Below are 21831 nucleotides of genomic sequence, written 5' to 3'. Positions count from 1 at the left end.
AGCAATAATCTCTAAAAGCAATCCAAGAGCAAATAAGAAACGGTGTATGAAAAACTAAGTTTTGGAACTAGAAATGATGCTGGGGATAATATAATTGAGCTGGAAATTGCACTAGTATTTATACAACAACTGTATGTCTCACCTTGACGTATAGGATCTGTTCACGAACAGTTCAGGGCATTGTAGATACCTGTTTAGGACCTTTTCGAGACAGGTCTACACAATAACCACCACTGTCGTATAATTCACAGAAAAACAACAAAACAGTCCATGAATGAATTGTTGAGACCATAGCCCAAATACAAGAAATAGGTTCACGACTAAGGGCATGCTAAAAGAGCAAGAGGAACAATAAACTTTAATTCACATTTTAACTTGCAAAGTTTTTTCCGAAGCTATTGACCGACCAACAAAAACAACACCAAATTCAAGTTTGCCAGAGAATTCTTAAATCCACTAATGGTGATGAAAACTTGCTGCAAACGCATCATCACTAGAGAATCGTCTCGAATGAGGTCAAGAATCTCTCCTGCGTCTAAGAAAGTACAAAAGTGTTTCCATGGCCTTGAAATGCCGAGAAGTTTTCTAGGCGCTTCGCTGTGTCTGGGCCATGAATTATGATAACGGTTATATGTAGCATTTTAGCAATTTATGTATACAAACAGCATAAGCGTGATTCATCAACCTCCATACTCACCAGACCTAACCCCTCCTGCCTTTGTATTGTTTCTCATATTCAAGAGATCTTTGAAAATACATATTTGACACGATCAACAACATTAAACAAAGTAGCAAGAGGAGCTCAACAGCATTCGACAAGAACACTCCTCAGGGTAAATTTAGTGATGCAAATAACGTTGGAAGAAGTGTATACGTTGCCAATGGGAGTATTTTAAGGAAACAGTAAGAAACGGTTTATAATATTTATAAACAAAGTTTTTAGACATGAGTTGGAACTTCTTAACGATCCCTTGTTTTATCAATTCAAGGTGTGACACCTTTTGTTTTTCAATAGTTTGCCTAATTTGTTCCTAATTATCACTTTTATCATTTATTTTAACCTAATTTTATTGTCAAGATAAACAACCAAACAAGATTAATTGTCAGCGATGGTCCAAAAATGTGGAGGGACTTAAATATAGTTATAAAATAAAAATTAAATTCATAGAAGCAATTTTCTTACTAATTCTAATAAGTAGTTAAAGCAATCTTAAAAATTCGACAGTAAATCAATTACGCTTACCTCTGCTGCAACCAGGAAGTGTTCTTCGCTGATTTTTTGGATTCCAGCAGTGACTGTGGCCAATCCTACTCCAGGGAATATGTATGAGTTGTTACCTTGTCCCGGGTAAAACGTCTTTCCATCTAGAGTAACTGGATCGAATGGACTACCACTCGCAAAGATGGCAGTACCCTGAAAACAGTTGAAATCTTTCAGCAAAAAATTAAGAGAAGACTATATTAACTTTTATAAACCTTTATTGATCGAAATATGTAGCTAGACTCATTAATAAAACAGTTTTTAATTGGCAAGAAAATGTTGAATCTGTTATAAAAATTGAATTGATATCAACTAAACAAAAATTTAAATATTAGCGCCATATGTCATTTACCGGAAGTTAGGATTGGTACAATGTAAAACTGTCAATTGTATTCACTTTTGGAAGTCAGTCTTTACTGTATACTCAACTGGTTCGTTTCATTTAAAGTTTTAACAGTAACTAGTGGTATACAAGGTTTTAATAATAAGCATTTAGGATTCTCCACAAGCAGATGATGAATCTGTTATAAAAATTCATCTAGCTATCATAGTTTATCAGTACATGTATATATGCAGTGTAAGCATACTACAATTATTAATTAAAGACAATTATTTACTTACATTTGTTTCTCTGTAGGCTTCTTCAGCTGTACATTCCGCTTTATTCGTAGGATTGCTCAAAGCGAAGATCACAGGTCGTTTGTTATTTTTGGCCATTTCGCGCAATATTTCTGAGGTAAAAGCGCCACCGACGGCCGCGGCTCCAATTAAGATTGAGGGTTTGATGCTCTTTACGACTTCGGTCAATGTTTTTACAGGTGAGTGCTCGTGTGCATAGAGTTCCTTGTGGTGGTTAATTCCTATAAAATTGAACACCGTGTAGTAAATTGTAAAACATTATATGTATATATATATATATATATATATATACATATATATATATATATATATATATATATATATATATATATATATATATATATATATATATATATATATATATATAAAGTTTTTTTTATACCAAGTGCAAAAATCCAAATAAGCTAATGGCAAGGTTAAGTTGAGAAGCTTATCGAGAAAGCAACTTAAAACAATTAAAGCAATGTTGCCAGATAGTCATTAGAAGTATAGAACACAAAGATAAACATAGTAACTAAAGACATTGTTGGTAGTGGATTATTAGTAAGGTAAGTCTCAGTACTAAGTAACAGTTGAAGTGAGTTGTTGTGCTTGAACACCCTTATCTCTTTCCGATACCTACTAAATTCTCTCGTGAAGAGTCTTGTCCTGGCATTGTCTCCTTGCTTGCTATGGAATTCAACAACACAACTCTTAACTCCCATTTCACTGTTATCTTTACTTTTTTTCGCTGTTGAACTGTTAACACACAGCTTATTAACAACGATACAGATCAGACTGAATTAGTATCACTGACTAACTGATAGATCAATTTAAAATTAACCGAATTTAAATAGTAAGAATAAAAAAATATATATTAACGTAATTGACTGACCTATTTGATCTTTATTGCAATGCACAAAATAGTACAAAACATGTTTATCATTAAAACGTTTATTATTCCAAAATTAATTTATCATTATCTAAATAAAATGTGCTTATCTGAAGTGGGTGGAATTTTGGCGTCAACAAAATGATATTGTCTTATATAAGGCATATTCGAAGTATAATTACTACAAACATCTTGAGTATTCACACATTTATAGCTGTATTAGATGGAAGTCTCTTGTAACTGCTCTCTTGTAACCCTTCTTTACGTAATACATCATAGTCTCACTCACTCCTAGTTAGAGGAGCAATTTCTAAACTCCGAAAAGTATAAATCGATAATGCCTGAATAATATAAAGAAGCTGCAGTGATAAAACTGGAATAAAAGCAGGTAATAACAGTTTAATTACAGCTTTAACATACTAATGTATGACTTAAAAATCAAGAAGGACATCTTATCCTGCTATAACTGATAAACTTAACTACCAGTAATGAAAGAAGTCTATTTTATACAATTTTTCTATTTTTCTAGTAGTTTTAAGTTTACTAGGCTTAAGCATTAACATATATTACAAATAAATAGATCTCTAGGGCTTGGCAATATAGCTGTAGAGTTACTTAAAGCAGGAGGTCCACTCCTAATAGAACGAATAACTTTTCTAATGAATCAATGCTACCAACAAATTAAAGTACCATCTGAATGGAAAACCGCTCACCAAGTGTCCATCTTTAAAAAGGGTAATCGGAAAGATCCTAACTGCTACAGAGGATTAAGTGTCCTACCTACTTTAGGGAGATTGTTTGAAAAGATAATAGAACCAACAATTAATAAAAAAAAGAATAGCGGTTGGTACCGCAGTACATCTAGCCTTCATCGACCTAGAAAAGGCGTATGATAGAGTTCCAAGACTTAAATTGTGACAAACTTTACAAAACATCGGCATTAGTCCATACCTTTTAGGAACAATCACAGAAGTATACAGGGATAACACTACCTACCTAAAAATCGGAAATAGACTATCAGAGCCAATAAAAGTAACTAAAGGACTAAGACAAGGATGCAGTATGTCACCCTTACTGTTTAATTTATATATTGAGGCAGCCCTCCAAAATTGGGGAAAACACTGTCAGGGAATGAGAATCCCCATTGGAAATGACGTACTGTTCTCCCTGAACTTTGCTAATGACCAAGTCGCCCTAGCTCAAGATTCTTATGATCTAGAATTTATGATAAAGCGTCTATACAGAGAATATGTAAAATGGGGGTTACAAGTCAGCATGAAGAAAACAGAATATTTGGTTATCAATTCAGGTGCAAGGTTTGAAGTGTTGATAGATGAGGACGTGGAAATCAAACAAGTGGACAAATTTAAATATTTAGGTGCACTCATTGATAAGAACGGCTTGGGAGAAACCGAAATTAAACACCGAATTCATCAGGGATGTAAAATTGTAGGATGTCTGAACTCCTAATGGTGAAATCGCAACATTACCAAAAGGAACAAAAAAAGAATAGGGCAAACCATGTTTGAATCAGTTCTTTCTTATGGCTCTAAAGTATGGACAATTAATGCAGACCTGAAGAGAAGATTGTTGGCAGTTGAAATCGATTATTTAAGAAGTGCTAGAACATCCAGGCTGGAAAGGAAGACCAACGAATCGATAAGAAATAACATGAATACTACAGAAACGGTCATTGACATAATAGAAAGAAGAGGTTTAAAATGGTTTGGACACCTATTGGGAATGTCTGACGAAAGTTGGCTCGAAAAACTTCACAGATGGAAGCACCCTGGAAGAAGAAAAAGAGGTAGACCTCGACGCTCATGAAATGCAGGAATTAGAAGAGCGATGGAATCGAGAGGTTTGTAGGAAGAGCATGCCTTGGACCGGGAGGATTGGCGAAGGAAAAGAGCATGTATTGTATTTACAAATTGGATCCTGTAATATATACAGATAAATAGAGATAAATGTATAAATTAATTGTAGTTTATTACCTCCTTCAGGTCTGTCCTTAACGATTAATCCTTTAGAGTCTACCATCCATATTTTCTTCCGGGCGTCATTCTCACTAGTACCTTCCTTTATCATTGCCATGGTACACAATTGGGCGATACCCAGATTTGCTTCTCCTGCACCTTGGAATACTATCACATGATCGGAAAGTCTGAAAATATAAGGATATAAAAATATTTTCGATTCAATTATGCACAATCAAATATAATTCATTCAATGGTCCTTAATATAATTGGCGTTAAAGGTATAATGAATTGTATTGTCAAATGTATGTGAAAATTGTCGATGCTAGATAAAAGTTTTCAATTGTACATCGAAATTGTCAAATTGTCAATTAAGAGCAATTAAATATACTCCGTTCAATGATTGGTAACAACATTTGCGTCGTGAACTGTTATATTATAAATTGGTATCAATCATATTACCAACAACTGTGAGTTGCGCGTCAAAATTGTTACATTTATGTGAAAATTATCAAATTTACGTAAAAATTGTCAATTATATGTCAAAACTGTGAATTCTTCACTGCTATATTATGTAATGATATTAATTGTATTACCAACAACTGTCAGTTGAACGACAAAATTGTTAGATTTACGTGGAACTTATCAAAATTGACATCAAAATTGCCTATTGTATGACAAAATTATCGATTCTACATAAAAATTGTCAATTGTATGCCAAAATTGTCAATTTTAAATCGAAATTACGGAAGTCATTCTTATATCTTAAGTCATTTTAATAAATATCATATAATTAAATGTAATAATGTGTTGTCTGGTGTGTTGCCTATATGCGGGGCATCTAAATTATGGTCAGTATTGTGGCTGTAATATTATAATAACCTATAAGATCTCTCCGCTATTTTACACTCGTTTTTTGACATTAAGAATTTAAATTAACGGCATCTTTGTTTTCCAACTGCTCCCGAGTTCGTTATGACTGACTACGTTGTCATTCATTCATGGGCATTCAAAATTATGGACTTCTTTGATCATCAGCTGTTTCGAGAGAATTCATTCTCGTTATATAAGCCAACATAAGAGAGATATGAAGATTATTATTGGTAATTTGACGCATCAGTGCGAATTCTTCTAAGTGATAATTATTAATGTAATTAGTAATATTTGTAATTAAGCCAGTTTTTGAGTTAAATAAAGTTAGATAAACCACGTTGTGCTTCACTTAATCTCTGAACCCACAGAAAAATGTAAAATATACTAAGGAAATTTATCTCTTTTTAAAGAAAAGTATATACGATAAAAATTTACAAAATTCATGCCTATATTAGAGATAGACTATGCAGACAAATATCTTAATTTTCCTTACCTAGTTTTTGTGATTCTCAAAGAAGCCAATAGACCAGCTACGGCTACACTAGCGGTACCCTGAATGTCGTCATTGAAAGTACAATAGTTGTTTCTGTACTTTTCCAACAACCTGAACGCGTTCGAGTTACCGAAATCTTCGAATTGGATCAAAGTATTCTGGCCCCATCGGCGAACTACTGCTTCCATGAATTCGTCGAGGAGCTCGTCGTACTGTTGTCCTGTGACTCTTCTTTGTCTCAAACCTGTACAATAACAAAATTTGTTAATATTTAATGCTAGACAGAGGAATGTGGTACTTTAAATCGACTTAATACAGCATCGGCAATATTTATATTGAGATTATGCACGAGTAAAAGAGAAGAGAAACTTTTACGTGGATGTGGTAGAAGTAATTAATGGAGAATTTCAAATCGTAAAATTTACATCAATTGCCTAAATAAATGTTAAAATTGAAAAATCCAAATGTCTTTGAGTGCAGGAATTTAAACAGGAAACAAAAAAGTTGCTAAAAATCTTCTTTTGTGTCGATTTTTACTTTGCTAGTCAGTGGATACTCAAGGTACTAATTAGGTAATTAGTAACCTAAAATAATTATTAAGATAAGTAGTAACCTATGATAATTAGTAACCTAATTAATTTCGATAAGATCTATATAAAAACTATACAGAAAGCTTGATTTACAACCAAAAAAGTTACTAAAAACTTTATCAGAGTCTTCTTTTTATGCCGATTTTTACTTTGTAGTCAGACGATACCCAAGATACTCATTTAGACAAATTAACTTTAAAGAAACTGAAACAATGCATCAATGACAGTCTAGATAGATGTCAAACTACATCACACTAACATATGAGAACTAGAACGCATTTGTCAAACACTGTTTATGGGGGCAAGTAAAAAAAGCGATTACTATAACAATAAACAAGAAAGAAAAAACTGAATGACAGATGCAATTTTGAAAATGATAAATGAGAGAAAAAAATATGACAATACCAAGAGATACAAGAAAAATAACAGATCAAACAACTACAACTTTAATATGCATAAAAACTACGTACCTATATACAAAGGATCTTTCAGATGAGTCTCGTTGTTGGTTCCTACGTCTATCGTAATCGGGAGACATTGATGGGGCTTTATTCCTGCCAAAGCTGTGTATAGAGACAGCTTTCCAACGGGGATTCCCATGCCACAGGCTCCTTGGTCTCCTAAACCTAAGATACGTTCACCGTCGGTGACTACTATTGCGCGGACATCTGATTCGGGCCTAAAAATTAAATAACAAGCTTAGTAAACATAAACACGAGCAATTTGGTATCTGAATAGAAGAGTATGGGGCGCTTTGGCCAGACAGAGATTTGAACTACTCTGACATCACTGTCGGTAAGCGTTGAATCTGTATTACCGACCAAAACCATTTGCAAACTGTCAATTGACACTTTGGAAAAGAGAGGAGTAAGGAGAGGATGCGTTAAATGAAAGGGGAGGCGACAACGATTACGGTGGTGAATATCTTACAAAAAATATACCCACCGTCTGCCGAAAGATGACACCAACTCTGCCGAAAGCTATTTCTTCTTTACATTCTTTGTTCAAGAGACCTTCTTTTTGCGGTTGTTATAAGCATTAATTGTGTATTTCTTTTGTACTAAAAGATATCTAGTTTGCTAAAAGACTATTATTTCTTCTTTCTATACTTGTTTAAGGTGCTTTTCTTACAAATACCTTTTTTGCGATTCTTATAACCATTTTACATTAAGAATTCTTTTATACTGAAAGATACCTAGTCTGCCGAAAGACTATTTCTTCTTTAAATTCTTTGTTCAAGGTGCTCTTATGTCAGAGACCTTTTTGCGGTTTTTATAGTCATTTTTTGATGATTTTTGTACGCGGAATCTTGCCTAAATATACGGGGAGAATCAAAACTAACACAAGGTCTCTTAATAATTTAACAAGGTTTATATATATTTTCGAAACTGCAACAATGTTATAAAGCATGTTGATAAACAGAAAATGGATTTCTAATAGAAAAATATTGGGTATTTACACGTACGCGGTCTTGTATAATCAGCATGGCTTATGTATTTAAGCGACTTACTAGAATTATCATGGACGTATAAACATAGATGGACACAGCAATAAGATACCTTAAACGCACACTGTTTTGAAGCTTTGATATTCCTGGACAAGAGGGTAAAGGGGAGTAAAACGGGTATCGATAGACTGTGATACTTCCTCAATGAACATAAGCGTGCTTGAATTTTTACTCGCGGGGATAATTATTCAGACGTTAATAATTGGAAGTAGTAATAATGTATAAAAACACGTTTTTATAGAAAAAATAAAATACAATTTTATTTGCTTTAAAATTATTACAATAAAATATAGTTGAGCTCAAGTTAATTTTTAATAGGTATCAAATAATCCTACGATAAAAAAAACAATTAAAAAATATACATTTGTCAAATTTAAGTACACACCTCTATATATATAGGTATGTACTTAAATTTGACATATGACGTATATTTATTGATAATTGTATTAAAACATATTTTTTAAAATTGTGACAAATTTGTTTTAATACAATATGAATAGATTCCTCGTAGTAAGGGTTTCTGCTACAAAAATATTTATTGATCATTCCAAAGCTGGCATTTGACATAAAATTATTTGCAAATATACCTACTTATTAAAAAGTAGGCGTGAAAATGTATAAATTATTGGAAAGCTATTTAGCGAACAGAAATATTAAAGTAAAAATGGTAAATAGACATAATAGAAGACGTTGGTACAGAAATAAATTTTTATTGATTGCGAAATAAAACAGTCTTAGTAAGAACGCTTCTTATGCGCACGGTGTTAGCATCTAAAGTAGTCCTCGTTTCATGATGAATTTCAATTTTAAAATATTTCTCAAGAACCAATTTTAAAAGTTGCATAGAGTGACTATCGATTGCATCTTCATCATACATATGGTCACCAAAATGCTCATAAATTGATTTTGGGACATGTATGGTTTTATTAATCAAAATATTCATAAGGTTTTTAACTCGTCTGTTGTAGATATTTATAGTTTTATTAAAATATCTGAAATATTTTTCAGCTTCCTTACAAGTTTTAATAACCAAAAATGATGCTTTTGAAAGGTTTTTATACTGTTTTCTCTGTTGAAGTTTGGAGTAAGTTTCATCATTAATCAATATTATTTGGAAACCTACATAGAAAAATAAATGAGTTTTATTCATTTCACTAATTTATTTGAATTCATGAGAAATATTAAATTATAAAGCTACTAAACAGATCTTTTTAATCAGATGATGTCTACTTACAATTTAAAAATGTCTATACTAATTTCATGAACTAATATCTTGTTCAATACATTAATGAATATGGATAAACCCAATGGTACACCTATGAAAGACATATTTTAAAATGTAAACAAACAAGCTTCCTCAGTTCCTCATCTTAATAATGTAAACAAACAGTACTTACAAATTAAATGAGACATTGGGATGTAAATATTTCGTTTTTTTGCAAATGCAATACTGTAGCACCATTATTATAATATGTTTATTTCACTATTTACAAATATCACTTAAAATACAGCCAAAATATCGAAAAACAACTTTTCCTCATCTTGGGTAAAAAGTAAACAAACATGGACATGACATGGAACAGCATTTGATTAACGTAGAGCCACATAAGACAGAGAAATGTAAACACCGTTGCCATTAATAAATAGTTTTCAGTGCTTCTACATATAAAATAATTGGTTGATATCTGTTTTATACGCTATTATTAAATGATATGCAGACTATGTGCACACTTGATGTTTTAATTACAATTAAATATATTAATATAAGTAATAAATTATTATTTTGGTTTGATAATACCTGTAGAGTATAAAATAAATATAGTAATATTTTCAGCGATACGTGAATAAGATATTTTAATAAAAAAACGTGACAACATTTGAAGGTGCTGAGAATGTAACCTAGTCAAATAATTTTGGCTTCACATTTTTATGTAAATAACTGAGTCCATCTGTGTTTATACGTCCATGAGAATTATAAATAGATAAAAACATTAGTTAGTCATGTGCTAACACAACTTTAATGTAGAAATCTACTTTTGTTTACAATCTTTCAACCAGACCTGGGTTGAACTATAATTGTCAAGTTATTCAATTAAGAAGGAAAAAGTACCATCCATACTTTTTGAAAGTAAGTACAAATTGAAGAATCGGTTGGCTTAGCGTAGCGAGAGCACACCATAAGAAAAAGAATGTCTAGGTGGAGAGACTTTTGTGGATAGTAACACAGCATCATTTTAACATTATTTAAAAGTAAGATATATCACATAAAAAATTTGTCAAACAAACTTACCAATTTTTCATAATTTCGTAAACGTTTCCTTTGTCGTAAATTGTAACATACATGCCCCTCGGTCTTCTGTAAACCAATCCAAAGTTTTGACAAGCTAATCCTACGACTGGTGTATATACTAAGGGCATAATATCCGTTACATATTTCCTGACGAAGCTGTAGAATAGTTTTTCATTACGGTCCTACAAGTTGAACATTTGTCAAAAAAATTGAAATATTTAAATCTACCTAAATTTAAGAGCAAAGAAAGATCCAGAATTATTTTTGGACGTTTCTTTGCGTACGTTTTTACTGGAGCGTGTGTTGCGATCATCGTTGAGCGATCGTCGCTGAGTAATGATCGCTAAGCAATGATCGCAAGCGGAGTGTTTTTACTGGTGGTAACAAGTGTGAACAAGTGGTTTTGTTGCAGCGATGAGCGTATGTAAAAGAAAACAATTCTTGTTAAAATACCTGTTAGCAGAAGAAAGAGACGACGAAGGAATGTTAGAAATGTTAAGTGTTCCAAAATTAGAAAAATATGCAATATTTAAAAGAAGACAAGAAGAAGAATCTTCAAAATTTTGATAAACAACCATTTATTCGGAGATGATGTTAACTTTCCACAATTATTCCGTTTGAATGAACTTCAGTTTGGTTTTGTGTTAAGTTTAGTAAAACAGGATATGAAAAAGTCGTCTACAAACTGTATTCCATATCCAGTGTCTCCAGAAGAGAATCTCTCAAATCAAAAACTGTCAAAATCACATACACAAGCCAGTGGCGGCTTTTGGGGGTAGGCAGGATAGGCCGGGCCTACCCAATAATTTTAAGAGCTTTAAAATTGAAACACATATATTCAAAAATTATGTTAATGCATGTAAATAACTTTTAAATGTACTAAATCACTCAATACATTAGCGTCCGTTAAAACAACTAAGTTATTATATTACCACAGAAAGCATCGAATCGTATTCAGGCATTTTAAATATCATTAATAGGCCCGATAGGAACTGGCCGACCCAGCTCACATAAGATCCCCGTACAAAAAGCGTTTGAAGTTAAGCAGCTTGCCGGACAACGATTTATATTGTCATGTTTATGCTTGCTGTTTAGGCACCAGACGATCGGGCCTACGATGATCATCGTTGTCACTTGTAACGTAATTATCGAATTGTAATATAAATTTTCTTTTAAATTATGATAAAAAAATATGTAACATAATCTATAATTGTAACATATTTTTAAACAAACAACACAATTGCAAACAAGTGCACGGTTGCCCAAATAAATTTAAAAAAATTCGTAAAATTCGAAGAAAAAAAATCACATTTGCATGATTTCTATATCGCCTGATTGTATGCAACTTATATATTTGAGATTGTTTTATAACTGATACATAAAAATGAGTTTTTATGACGTTTTACCAGGTTGCAGTAATAGTAATGTTGTTAGTGAGCGTTTGGACATTGTTGTTTCACTATTGGAATCGCCATTATCTAGAAGAACTGAAATTGATAGAAAAAAATTATTATGAATGAAAGGCTTACTCCAACATTGCGTATTGACCAAAAAGATGGGAAAAAGGTGCGTACTTTTAATTGCTCTTGGTATGATGTCTACAAATGGTTGTCTGGAAGTATTACGAAAAACAGACTATATTGTTGGCCGTGTTTCTTATTTTCTAATAAGAAATGTGTATAGAATTGTGAAGGATACTTTGATTTAAAAAATATGTCTGCCTCCTTATTCCAGTTGCAAGGAACATTTAAGTAATTTCCTGTCCTTTAAGGATATACAGAAGAGGGCGTTTTCTGTTCGCGATTTGCTAGATGAAAAATCAAAAATCGCAAAAATTAGATACAACGCAGTAGTTAAAATGAACAGAGAAATCATTAAAAAATTAGTTAGGGGGGGGGGGGGTCATGACTCCGTGACCTCTCCCTCTGGATCCGTCACTGATTACACATAGTTATGTAATTTGCTGGCTTGGCCTACCCAAAATTTTACCACACCAGCCGCCACGTCACAAGCCACTATAGTCGCTCAGCGTTTGCAACTGTGTCCTGTGTCTGTGTGTCTGGTGTTGGTCTGGTCTCGGACCAGTCTCCAACGATCGACGATAGATGGCTCCAGCTCCAGCGACAGACGCTTCACTGCTTCAGTCAAAACGGCGCCGTAACAGACCACGCAAGCGGTACACCGTACACCGACGATCGCTTAGCGATGATCGCAACGCCAACCAGACGCTCCAGTCCAGTAAAAACGTACCTTGAGATAGAAGCAGTCAAGATATTTGTTAAAAATTAGATAATCACCGTTTTTTTTTCTATAGAAATATGATATCTGGTGCAAACGACAGGCGATTAGTCCGAATTAACAAACACGAATTATCGAGCTTTAAATTCGTTTTTTGAATACTGGAAGCGAAAATGTAAACAATAAAGAATTTCTAAAAATACGAACTTACCAAAGGCCTATCAGGTACAAATACTTGTTTAAATTATCGTCTAATCTGTCCAAACATTTTTTACAATGATCGATTTGTTGTTCCTGTGTTTTTACTACGGGAGGTAGCAATCCATGAATTCCCAGCTGTTGTCTCTCTTCGAAGGTGAATGCCAAACCCTGTAACAAAAATAAAACCGTTTGAACATTTCGTAATAAAAGCAACCAGTATGTTTTGTTGGTGTGTGAAATTCTAAAAATGTCATATTTATCATCGACAACAATTCCAAATGTTAATAAAAATAAACTCTTGGATGTTTGTTTATTTTGTGTTAAATCATTTTATAAGTTTATGTTTATATAATAAATTTTGTAATATATGTTTAATGGATAGGAATTTTTATTACACACTTAAAATTTTTGCACTGCAATAACACACGTTAGTGTGTCCTTGATTTTTAAAGTTTTGCTTCCTATAATTTGGGAAACCCCCATTTTATTCAAAATACATTATACAAATAAAATTAATTTTGTGCCAAAATTGTGTACACTTTCAAAATTGATATAAAGAGAGTGAAACAGAGAAAATAATGTATGCTAATAATGTAGTATTAGAAGGAAATACTGGATTTAAAACAAAAATTGGAACAGTGGGGACTTCTTCTTAGCGGTGCTTGTCCGTTCCGAACGTTGGCGATCATTCTGGCTATGATGACTTTGTTGGTTGCTACATACAGTGTGTAAAAGCCAAATGGAATAAATTCATTATTTAGGTTACTGTACATATTTATAAAAAATCCCGAAACACGTCAAATTTAAATTATAACTTGACATTCTTTAACGTGAAAATGCAACCTCTACCTTCAAACCCCTTAGAATGACAGGTACAACCCCCAATTTTTAAAATAGGAAGTATAGGCTTGTGATAAATCGTTTGAAAGGTCTTTTCATTCTCCATTCAAAAATGTTGTCGCTTTCAAGTTTATTAAGATTAATTAAGATAAAATTAATTAAAATCATGTGATTACCGAAATTCGCTAAAATATACTCAAAACTTATTTCCCGTTTAGGTCTTGATAATGAGAAAGTGAACAAAAACCATAGCAATGTGGTTTTTAGATGGTAACCATTAAAAAACTTTAAAGAATTTCCGTGGCAACGTTATTTTAACACGCATTAGTAAATTGTTTTGTTTAAGTTGTCAGTATTTTAATTTAAGTAAAAAGTTCGTTCAATTCAATTCTGAAAAATGGTTAGATTAACGGAAATGCATAAAATAACAGTTTTACAAATGATTGGTTACGGAGATAACACCCGAACACAACAGGAAGTAACTCGCTTATTTCATGAGAAATTTCCTAATTTATCGCCTATATCCCAAGGAACAATAAGTAAAATAGAGAAGCAGTTTCGCGAGTTTGGTCATGTAAGGCAGATAAAAAAAGCAGCTGCCAATGCACTGAGTGATGAACTCAAATTAGATGTGTTGCTTGAGTTTCAGGAAAATCCACATACATCGAGTAGACAGGCATCCACTACATTCAATGCTAGCCATACATCGATAGTAAACAGATTAAAAGAAAATAAATTGCATCCCTATAAGATGATACCTACTCAGGAGCTCATGAAAGACGATTTTGATAGGAGAACTTTTTTTTGTGAGCAAATGATGGACATGTTGGATAACAATTTTATCCAATTAGAAGTCGTTATGTTTTCTGATGAGTGTACTTTTTCACTTAACGGTCATGCTAATCAACAAAATTGCCGCTACTGGGCCACGGAAAATCCTCACTGGATGAAAGAAGAACACACTCAATACCCTCAAAAGGTTAATGTTTGGGCAGGGATTGTAGGAAACAATATCATTGGTCCCTTTTTCATTGAGGGCAACTTGAATGGCAACAATTATTTGGCACTACTTCAACATTATGTCATTCCAATGTTGGCAAATTTATATCCTGATCCAGGAAACCCTCAAGTTCCAGCGAATACGATATCGTTTCAGCAGGATGGAGCACCACCACATTACTAACTTAATGTCCGGCAGTACCTCTATACAATATTTCCCAATCGGTGGATAGGGAGGCGAGGATCGATTGAATGGCCAGCGCGATCACCTGATCTTACATTATTAGATTTCTTTTTATGGGGATATGTGAAGAGCCATGTGTACAAAACTAAACCTTCTGATTTAAATGACTTAAAAGAACGAATAACGCTTGCCATTAGGTCGATCACGCCTGTTATGTTAAATAATGTTAGAAGACAGTTTTATTTGAGATTAGGATGTTGCCAAGACGTTCGCGGTGAACATTTTGAACATCTACTTCATTAACATTCATAGTTCTTTTTCGTGTTCTACATTTTATTACGTTTTGCATTACATTTTAGTTTTTGATTGTATTGTAGCGAATTTCGGTAACCACATGATTTTAATTTATTTTATCTTAATTAACCTTAATAAACTTGAAAGCGACAACATTTTTGAATGGAGAATGAAAAGACCTTTCAAACGATATATCACAAGCCTATACTTCCTATTTTAAAAATTGGGGGTTGTACCTGTCATTCTAAGGGGTTGAAGGTAGGGGTTGCATTTTCACGTTAAAGAATGTCAAGTAATAATTTAAATTCGACGTGTTTCGGGATTTTTTATAAATATGTACAGTAACCTAAATAATGAATTTATTCCATTTGGCTTTTACACACTGTAGAATAGCTGTGTTGAGGTCTTTCTATACCATGCTCTCAGGTTAGCAAGCCAGTATATTCTTCTTCGTCCTGGGGCAATAGTAAGAATTATGTTTGTTTATTGATTATTGTTATAGTTATGTGAAAAAGATTCATCAAAGCGTGGACTTTTGAAACTTCCTAATATTGCAGTCAAGAGTTAAAAAAATATATAATGCAGAGAAGGAAGTATCTTTGTATAAGTTTATTTTCATTGAGGAAACATGGACCTTTCAAAATGCAACAATAGATAGTTCATGGCAAAATGAAGACAAAAGAAGCGTCAGAATTATAAAAACAGATAGTAAAAGGTTAGTCACATTGGCCAATTCGTCAATTACATTTTATTATTATCCGAATTGGATTTATTAAGTTTATAAAACTTTTCATTTTTTTTACAGATAGAATATAATCAATTCTGGTAATGAGAATGGATTTATTGACGGTGCACAAGCGATATATTCTTCGAAAACTAAAATATATATTATTACTATGGAGAAATGAATAAAGATGACTTATACACTGGTTTGAATAGCAGCAGGGCCGCCCAGAGCCAGGCTGGGCCCCGGGGATGAGACCCGGCCGGGCCCCCCTCCCCCAAACCCAGTTGAACGAAAATTCCCAAAAATCTGATAACTCATAAACTGGGATATGTAATAGTGAACACTCATGCTATTGACACAGGAAGGAAGTGTGGCAGTGGCCGATAGAGCGAGCTTCCGATCAGGGGCTCCCACGCGCAATGTATTCCCGATATATTTTTATTAATTGTAACTTATGCAAAGAAATAATTTCTTGCATATTGCCTTTTCCAAATGCATAATATTCCTTATAATAATTTCATAATTAAAACCGCAAGCAAATTCAATCTGTTGTAAAATATTTTAATAAAAAGAATTTTTTTAAATTTGCTAATGGCCGGGCCCGGGCCTCGGGGATTTTGCCCCCCTGTCCCCCCCCCTCTGGTCGGGCCTGAATAGCAGTTATTAAAGTACAACCTTCGATAATTATTATGGACAATGCTTTAAAATTTTACAGTCAAGTTTCATAGTTCTTAAAATGAAAAGTTCGTGAATCATTCCGTAGATTTTCTCTTGTTAAATCTGCTTTTCGTAAATGAATCTGTATTTGAACCTTCTTTTCACGTTCTAATCACATAACTCCTTATACATATTTTCAAATTTAATTCAACACAAATCTTCTCGCGCTGTCTTCAACTAACGATTTTTAAATTGTTGTTGAATATTTTCATCTAACACTTCAATTTCTAGTCAGTTCACGCTCGGATTTTTCTTTATAAAGATCATATATCTTACACAAAGTAAGCACATAATAATTTACTTCACTCCATTGATTAAAATTCCAGCTAATTCATCTTCTAAGGCTTTTTGATAGATACGTAAACATACACATTTCCAGAAGGTATGTTGAAAAATCATAGGTGAGACAATACATCCTTGTCTCACACCTTTTTATAATAATTTCTTCCGGATAAGAATTTTAAGATTCAGCTAAGCTGTTTGCTAAACTCCAGTAGTGCTTAATGTGTTATTTGTAATTAATAATAATAGCGCTTTCTGGTACAACTTATCTGTAAAATTAAAAGTTTATTCTTTACAACGAAATATTCATATATAACATACCTAATCACCGAAAGTAATAGCTAATTTAATTTCACGGAGGTGAAATCCGATTTAATTAAAATGTTGACACACTTGTCAGCAACAATAGCAAGGATGATTTTTAAAATTATTAGATATTTTTTAGAAGTATAATTAAAGTAGATGATAAGCAGAATTCCACGTTAAGTAACAAATAGAATACCTCTCTAGATAACTTAATAATCTTCGAAATCGTACTATCAACATGAGTATGTAAGACTTTTTAAAACACGATTTCTTAATAAATAGCTGATACAATTTTAAGTTGTATGAACTATAGTAAAATGAATTAAGGAAAGAATATAAAAATTAAATATTTTGTACAGCTGAATACGCTATTTAGCTTCTCTGCACCTAAAGCCGCGTTTACACGGTGACAATTGGCGAGACAAATTGTCATTGGACAATTGTCATCACGTGGTTGCGGATTGTCGGAGGCAAGTCCAGTTGAACGAGAAGATGTTTATACGGGGCTAACTATTGCCATGGCAGTAGACAGCTAAAACATGGCCGACTGCTCGTCATCTGTTGTGTCCGGCGAGGGAACTGGTAAAAAACACATACTGGCCTACACCGTTCACACGGCGCCAATTGTCGCGACAATTGAGATTTCGAGTGGTGGGGGGCTCACTGGGCGCAGCTCATTGTCCTCAGTCTACTCCCGGAGACAACTGAATTTTGGGCCAATTGTGAGGGCAGTTGGCAAGGCAATTGGTCTGAAGTGTTTAGACGAAGACAATAATTTCATGCCAGTCAGTTGTCTTCTGACAATTGTCTCGCCAATTGTCATCGTGTAAACGCGGCTTAACAAGATCGTTTGTGAAATATAATGCAATCAAAACATCAATGAACAGGAAAGCATCCAGAGCAGAGCAAATAAACAGGGAACTTAAAAGATATGGTACAAATCCAAATTATGATTATATCTGACCAGAAAGTGCTTTATAAAATTCGTAGACATTTTTTAACACGAATTCCATTTGATTTTCGCTCCCTATAAGAGAACTGTTTGACATTTAATCAAAATACACGTTTTTCCATTGTTCTGTTTATCATTAGTTACAATTAGGAACAATATCAGTGATAATACACAGCATCAGCTCTTCTGGATAAATTAGGGGCTATATGCCTTATTTTTACCGTTTCAGCAATTTTCGGCAAGGTCAGATTTGTCATTAACAAGTAAGAACGGAATTTAGTTACATAAAGAGAGGTCCAAATAAACTTTGAGAACTGTATTTGTTCATCAACGCTCTCGTTCAGAATCACACCTCGTCTATACCATAGTACCACAATTGTAGCAAGTGACTCATATTTTCAATGTAGACCTCTGCTGGTTTGAGGGAAAAGGAAATCGATGAGTCATAGGCCTGCGGTTATTATAAAAAAAAATAATTAGGATTTTAGAACGAATTGATTAACATAAAAATTATTTTCTTATTTTCTAGATGCCATAGATAAAGAAAAGTAATTCTTGTTAAATATATTTTTTGGGACAAACTTTCTATTCGTTTAAATCAACAAACTTGACTTGATGACTTGATTCAAGGATTAAATTTAATTCCTATTGTCTAATGAGATTTAATGGCATGCGATTAGAAACAGGGTCGTCTAGTAACTTTTACAATAGGTAAAACTGAATTACTTATTTGGTAACTTAACTGAATATTTATTTCTATAAAATATAAAAAATATAATAATAAAACACTGAAAACTTCGTTTTCAAAACTTCCATAACATTTATTATAATATCTTATCACTGCAGCTGTTTCGGCAGAGTGCTTTTCTTAAGTGATCTATTTTTGGCATGCTTAAGTTAATTTCCATAGATTCTAATAAAGATAGATTAAGGCCTTTATATTGGATATGAAGAATTTGAAATTTGTCATTAAAAGAATGATTATGATCTAGAAGGTGAAATGCGTATGTAGAATCTGTTTTTCTATTTTTGAAAGTCCTTTTATGTTATGCTATACGTTTGTTAAAAATTCTACCAGTTTGTCCGATGTAAGTTTTTGGGCAGTCGCCACATTTAAGTTTGTATACACCACTGTGTAAGTGCTTTTTATTTTAGCTCTTGTTGTTTTTAATATATTTATCTAAGTTGTTATTTGTTTCAAAAGCTGGTGTAATTTCTTTCTTTGTTTATGTGTTTGGCTACTTTGAATTTAATAATCAAATATATACCGATTTTAATTTAAGTTTGTTTGTTTGGTTTTTTTTTTAAGAAACAAAACATGATTTGAAAAAAGGGTACAATTTTATTAGTTCATTAGTTATAAGCATTTAAACTTCTTCTTCTTCAAGTGCCACCTTCGTTCCGAAGGTTGGCGATCATCAGGGCTATACGTATTTTCGAAACTGCTGACCGAAACAATTCGTTGCTGCTACAGCTATACCATTCCCGTAGATTCTTTAGCCAGGAGTTTCGTCTTCTTCCTATGGACCTTTTTCCTGCTATTTTCCCTTGCATAATTATTCGAAGCAGTTCATATCTTTCGCCTCTTGTAATGTGTCCCAGGTATTGCAGTTTTCGTTTTTTGATCGTAAATATGACTTCCTTTTCTTTATTCATTCTTCTCAAGACCTCCACATTTGTGACTCTCTCGGTCCATGATATTCTCAGGATTCTGCGATACATCCACAGTTCAAATGCCTCTAATTTTTTGGTATCAATCTTTTTCAACGTCCATGACTCCATTCCGTAGAACAGCACAGAAAGTACGTAACATCTCATCAGGCGAAGTTTCATTTCAAGGCTCAAATCTCTTCCGCAGAACACTCTCTTCATTTTAGTGAATATGGGTCTGGCTTTTTCTATTCTTATTTTGATTTCTGCTGAGCTATCGTTGTCTTCATTTATAAAAGTGCCTAAATATTTGTATTTGCTAACTCGATCGATAATTTCATTGTGTAAATATAAATTTTGGACATTTTGTGTTGATTTCGATATTACCATAAATTTAAGCATTTAAACAATAAATTGTTAACAACACATTCCTGTCCAAAAATTCGGATTATCATGTAGAAGATTGGGATTTAGCGGCCCAAAATACATAAAAATCGGTTGTAAATCTCATGAACCTCAATCGGCTATGAAACCCTCCTTTGCCCCTAGACTATTAAACCATCAAACCGTAGTTTTTGAACCGATTAAAACAATATTTACTATTTGATCTACGCCCTTTGAACCGTTACATCTGGTCGAAAATCTAAATAAATTTGTAAACAATACCTAATTGACTTTTGTAAAACGATATCGTTAAAAAATGCTACGATAACGTTTACCACAAATAAAGGAACATTTGAAAGACAACGATCGTGAAAAGTGACACAAGGTCACCTATTCATTTGATCTAAGGTTATTAGCACTATCGGTAAAAGTACAATCTCCTGCGATAATATATTATTTAATTATTATCAACTGTGAAACCATAAACAATGTATGTATTCAAAATTATTAACGCTTACTATGTGTTTATTTAGTGAGGGTAAAAAATGTTTGCTCGAAATTTCCTTTACAAGTTTTTTCCATTCGTCTTTATTCCTCGATCTCTTTTTGACAACTCCATCTCAGGCCAATTATTTCATGATCTCTTGTTACAGTTCTTCTCCAGTTATTATCCGTCTTCCTCTTCTTCTTTTTTCGTTTGTTTGGTATTCGAGACTGTCTGGTTATATTATTTTTGTCGTTCCTTAGCGTATGTCCAATCCATTTGCATTTTAGATTTTAGATTTACTTATTTTTGTGTTTACTTGACTTTGTAGTAATCCTTTCCGGTAGGGACTACAAGGAGATACTTGGTGTTTATAAATAATAGGAGTATGACATTGCCGCATCAGTTTCAAGACTGCGCAATGTGGTTATACATGTCAAATAAGTTTGGCAAGGGGGATATACCCCTTCGCGAACGTATCAAATATTCTTAGTGTTAATGATTGGATAATTTTAGTTCATTTTACATAGCTATAAGCAGAAATATCTGACTTCTCAGCAACGAGACATAAAAAAAGATTCAAATCACTTGTTTGTAATAAAAAACCATTTTCTTCGATTTTTGCATCTTATCTTATCTTATCTTTACTTTGCAAACACTCCCCAATACATTCTAACTAAAGCAATTATTTCTAACGCTGAAATCGCCCTCGGAATAATTTTCAAAATCTTAGTCGATAGCATTTAATGGCACAAATGCCCAAATAATGCCAAATCCCTTAATTTTAATATTTTCCACGATTAATTTACATATCTCGTTCAATTTCTGAGAAAAAAATAATTCCTGCAAACAAAGCCAACGCTACTGTCAAATGATACCAGCGTATTTTTAGTTAATTATCTCCAAATTTAAAATAAACATTTAAGAGTGGGAACTACCATTTTGTGGTAAATTTTACAATGAGTCACTGTTAAGATTAGGAAAATACCAACTATCAAGTTTGTTAAAAATGTGGTAAGCAGACGCAGTATGATTTACTGATAAATTTACCTTATTTAAAAAAACAGGTTGAA

The 21831-nt window shown here is 33.0% G+C and overlaps 1 protein-coding gene across 1 annotated transcript in view; it reads right to left on the bottom strand.

The window, feature by feature from the left end:
• The window catches only part of LOC140449526 (uncharacterized), a 133843-nt gene that overhangs the window by 3694 nt on the left and 108318 nt on the right, over positions 1-21831 (bottom strand). The window contains 7 exon segments of the mRNA XM_072542723.1: positions 1244-1414; positions 1883-2121; positions 4766-4935; positions 6114-6357; positions 7174-7382; positions 10501-10682; positions 12946-13107. Of these exon segments, the coding sequence (XP_072398824.1) occupies positions 1244-1414; positions 1883-2121; positions 4766-4935; positions 6114-6357; positions 7174-7382; positions 10501-10682; positions 12946-13107 (1377 nt within the window).

This window comes from Diabrotica undecimpunctata, chromosome 9 (genome assembly GCF_040954645.1).
Source record: "Diabrotica undecimpunctata isolate CICGRU chromosome 9, icDiaUnde3, whole genome shotgun sequence".
NCBI classification, from domain to species: Eukaryota; Metazoa; Arthropoda; class Insecta; order Coleoptera; family Chrysomelidae; genus Diabrotica; species Diabrotica undecimpunctata.
The sequence above is the reverse complement of the archived record's forward strand: the minus strand, read 5'-3'. Positions and strand labels throughout refer to the sequence as shown.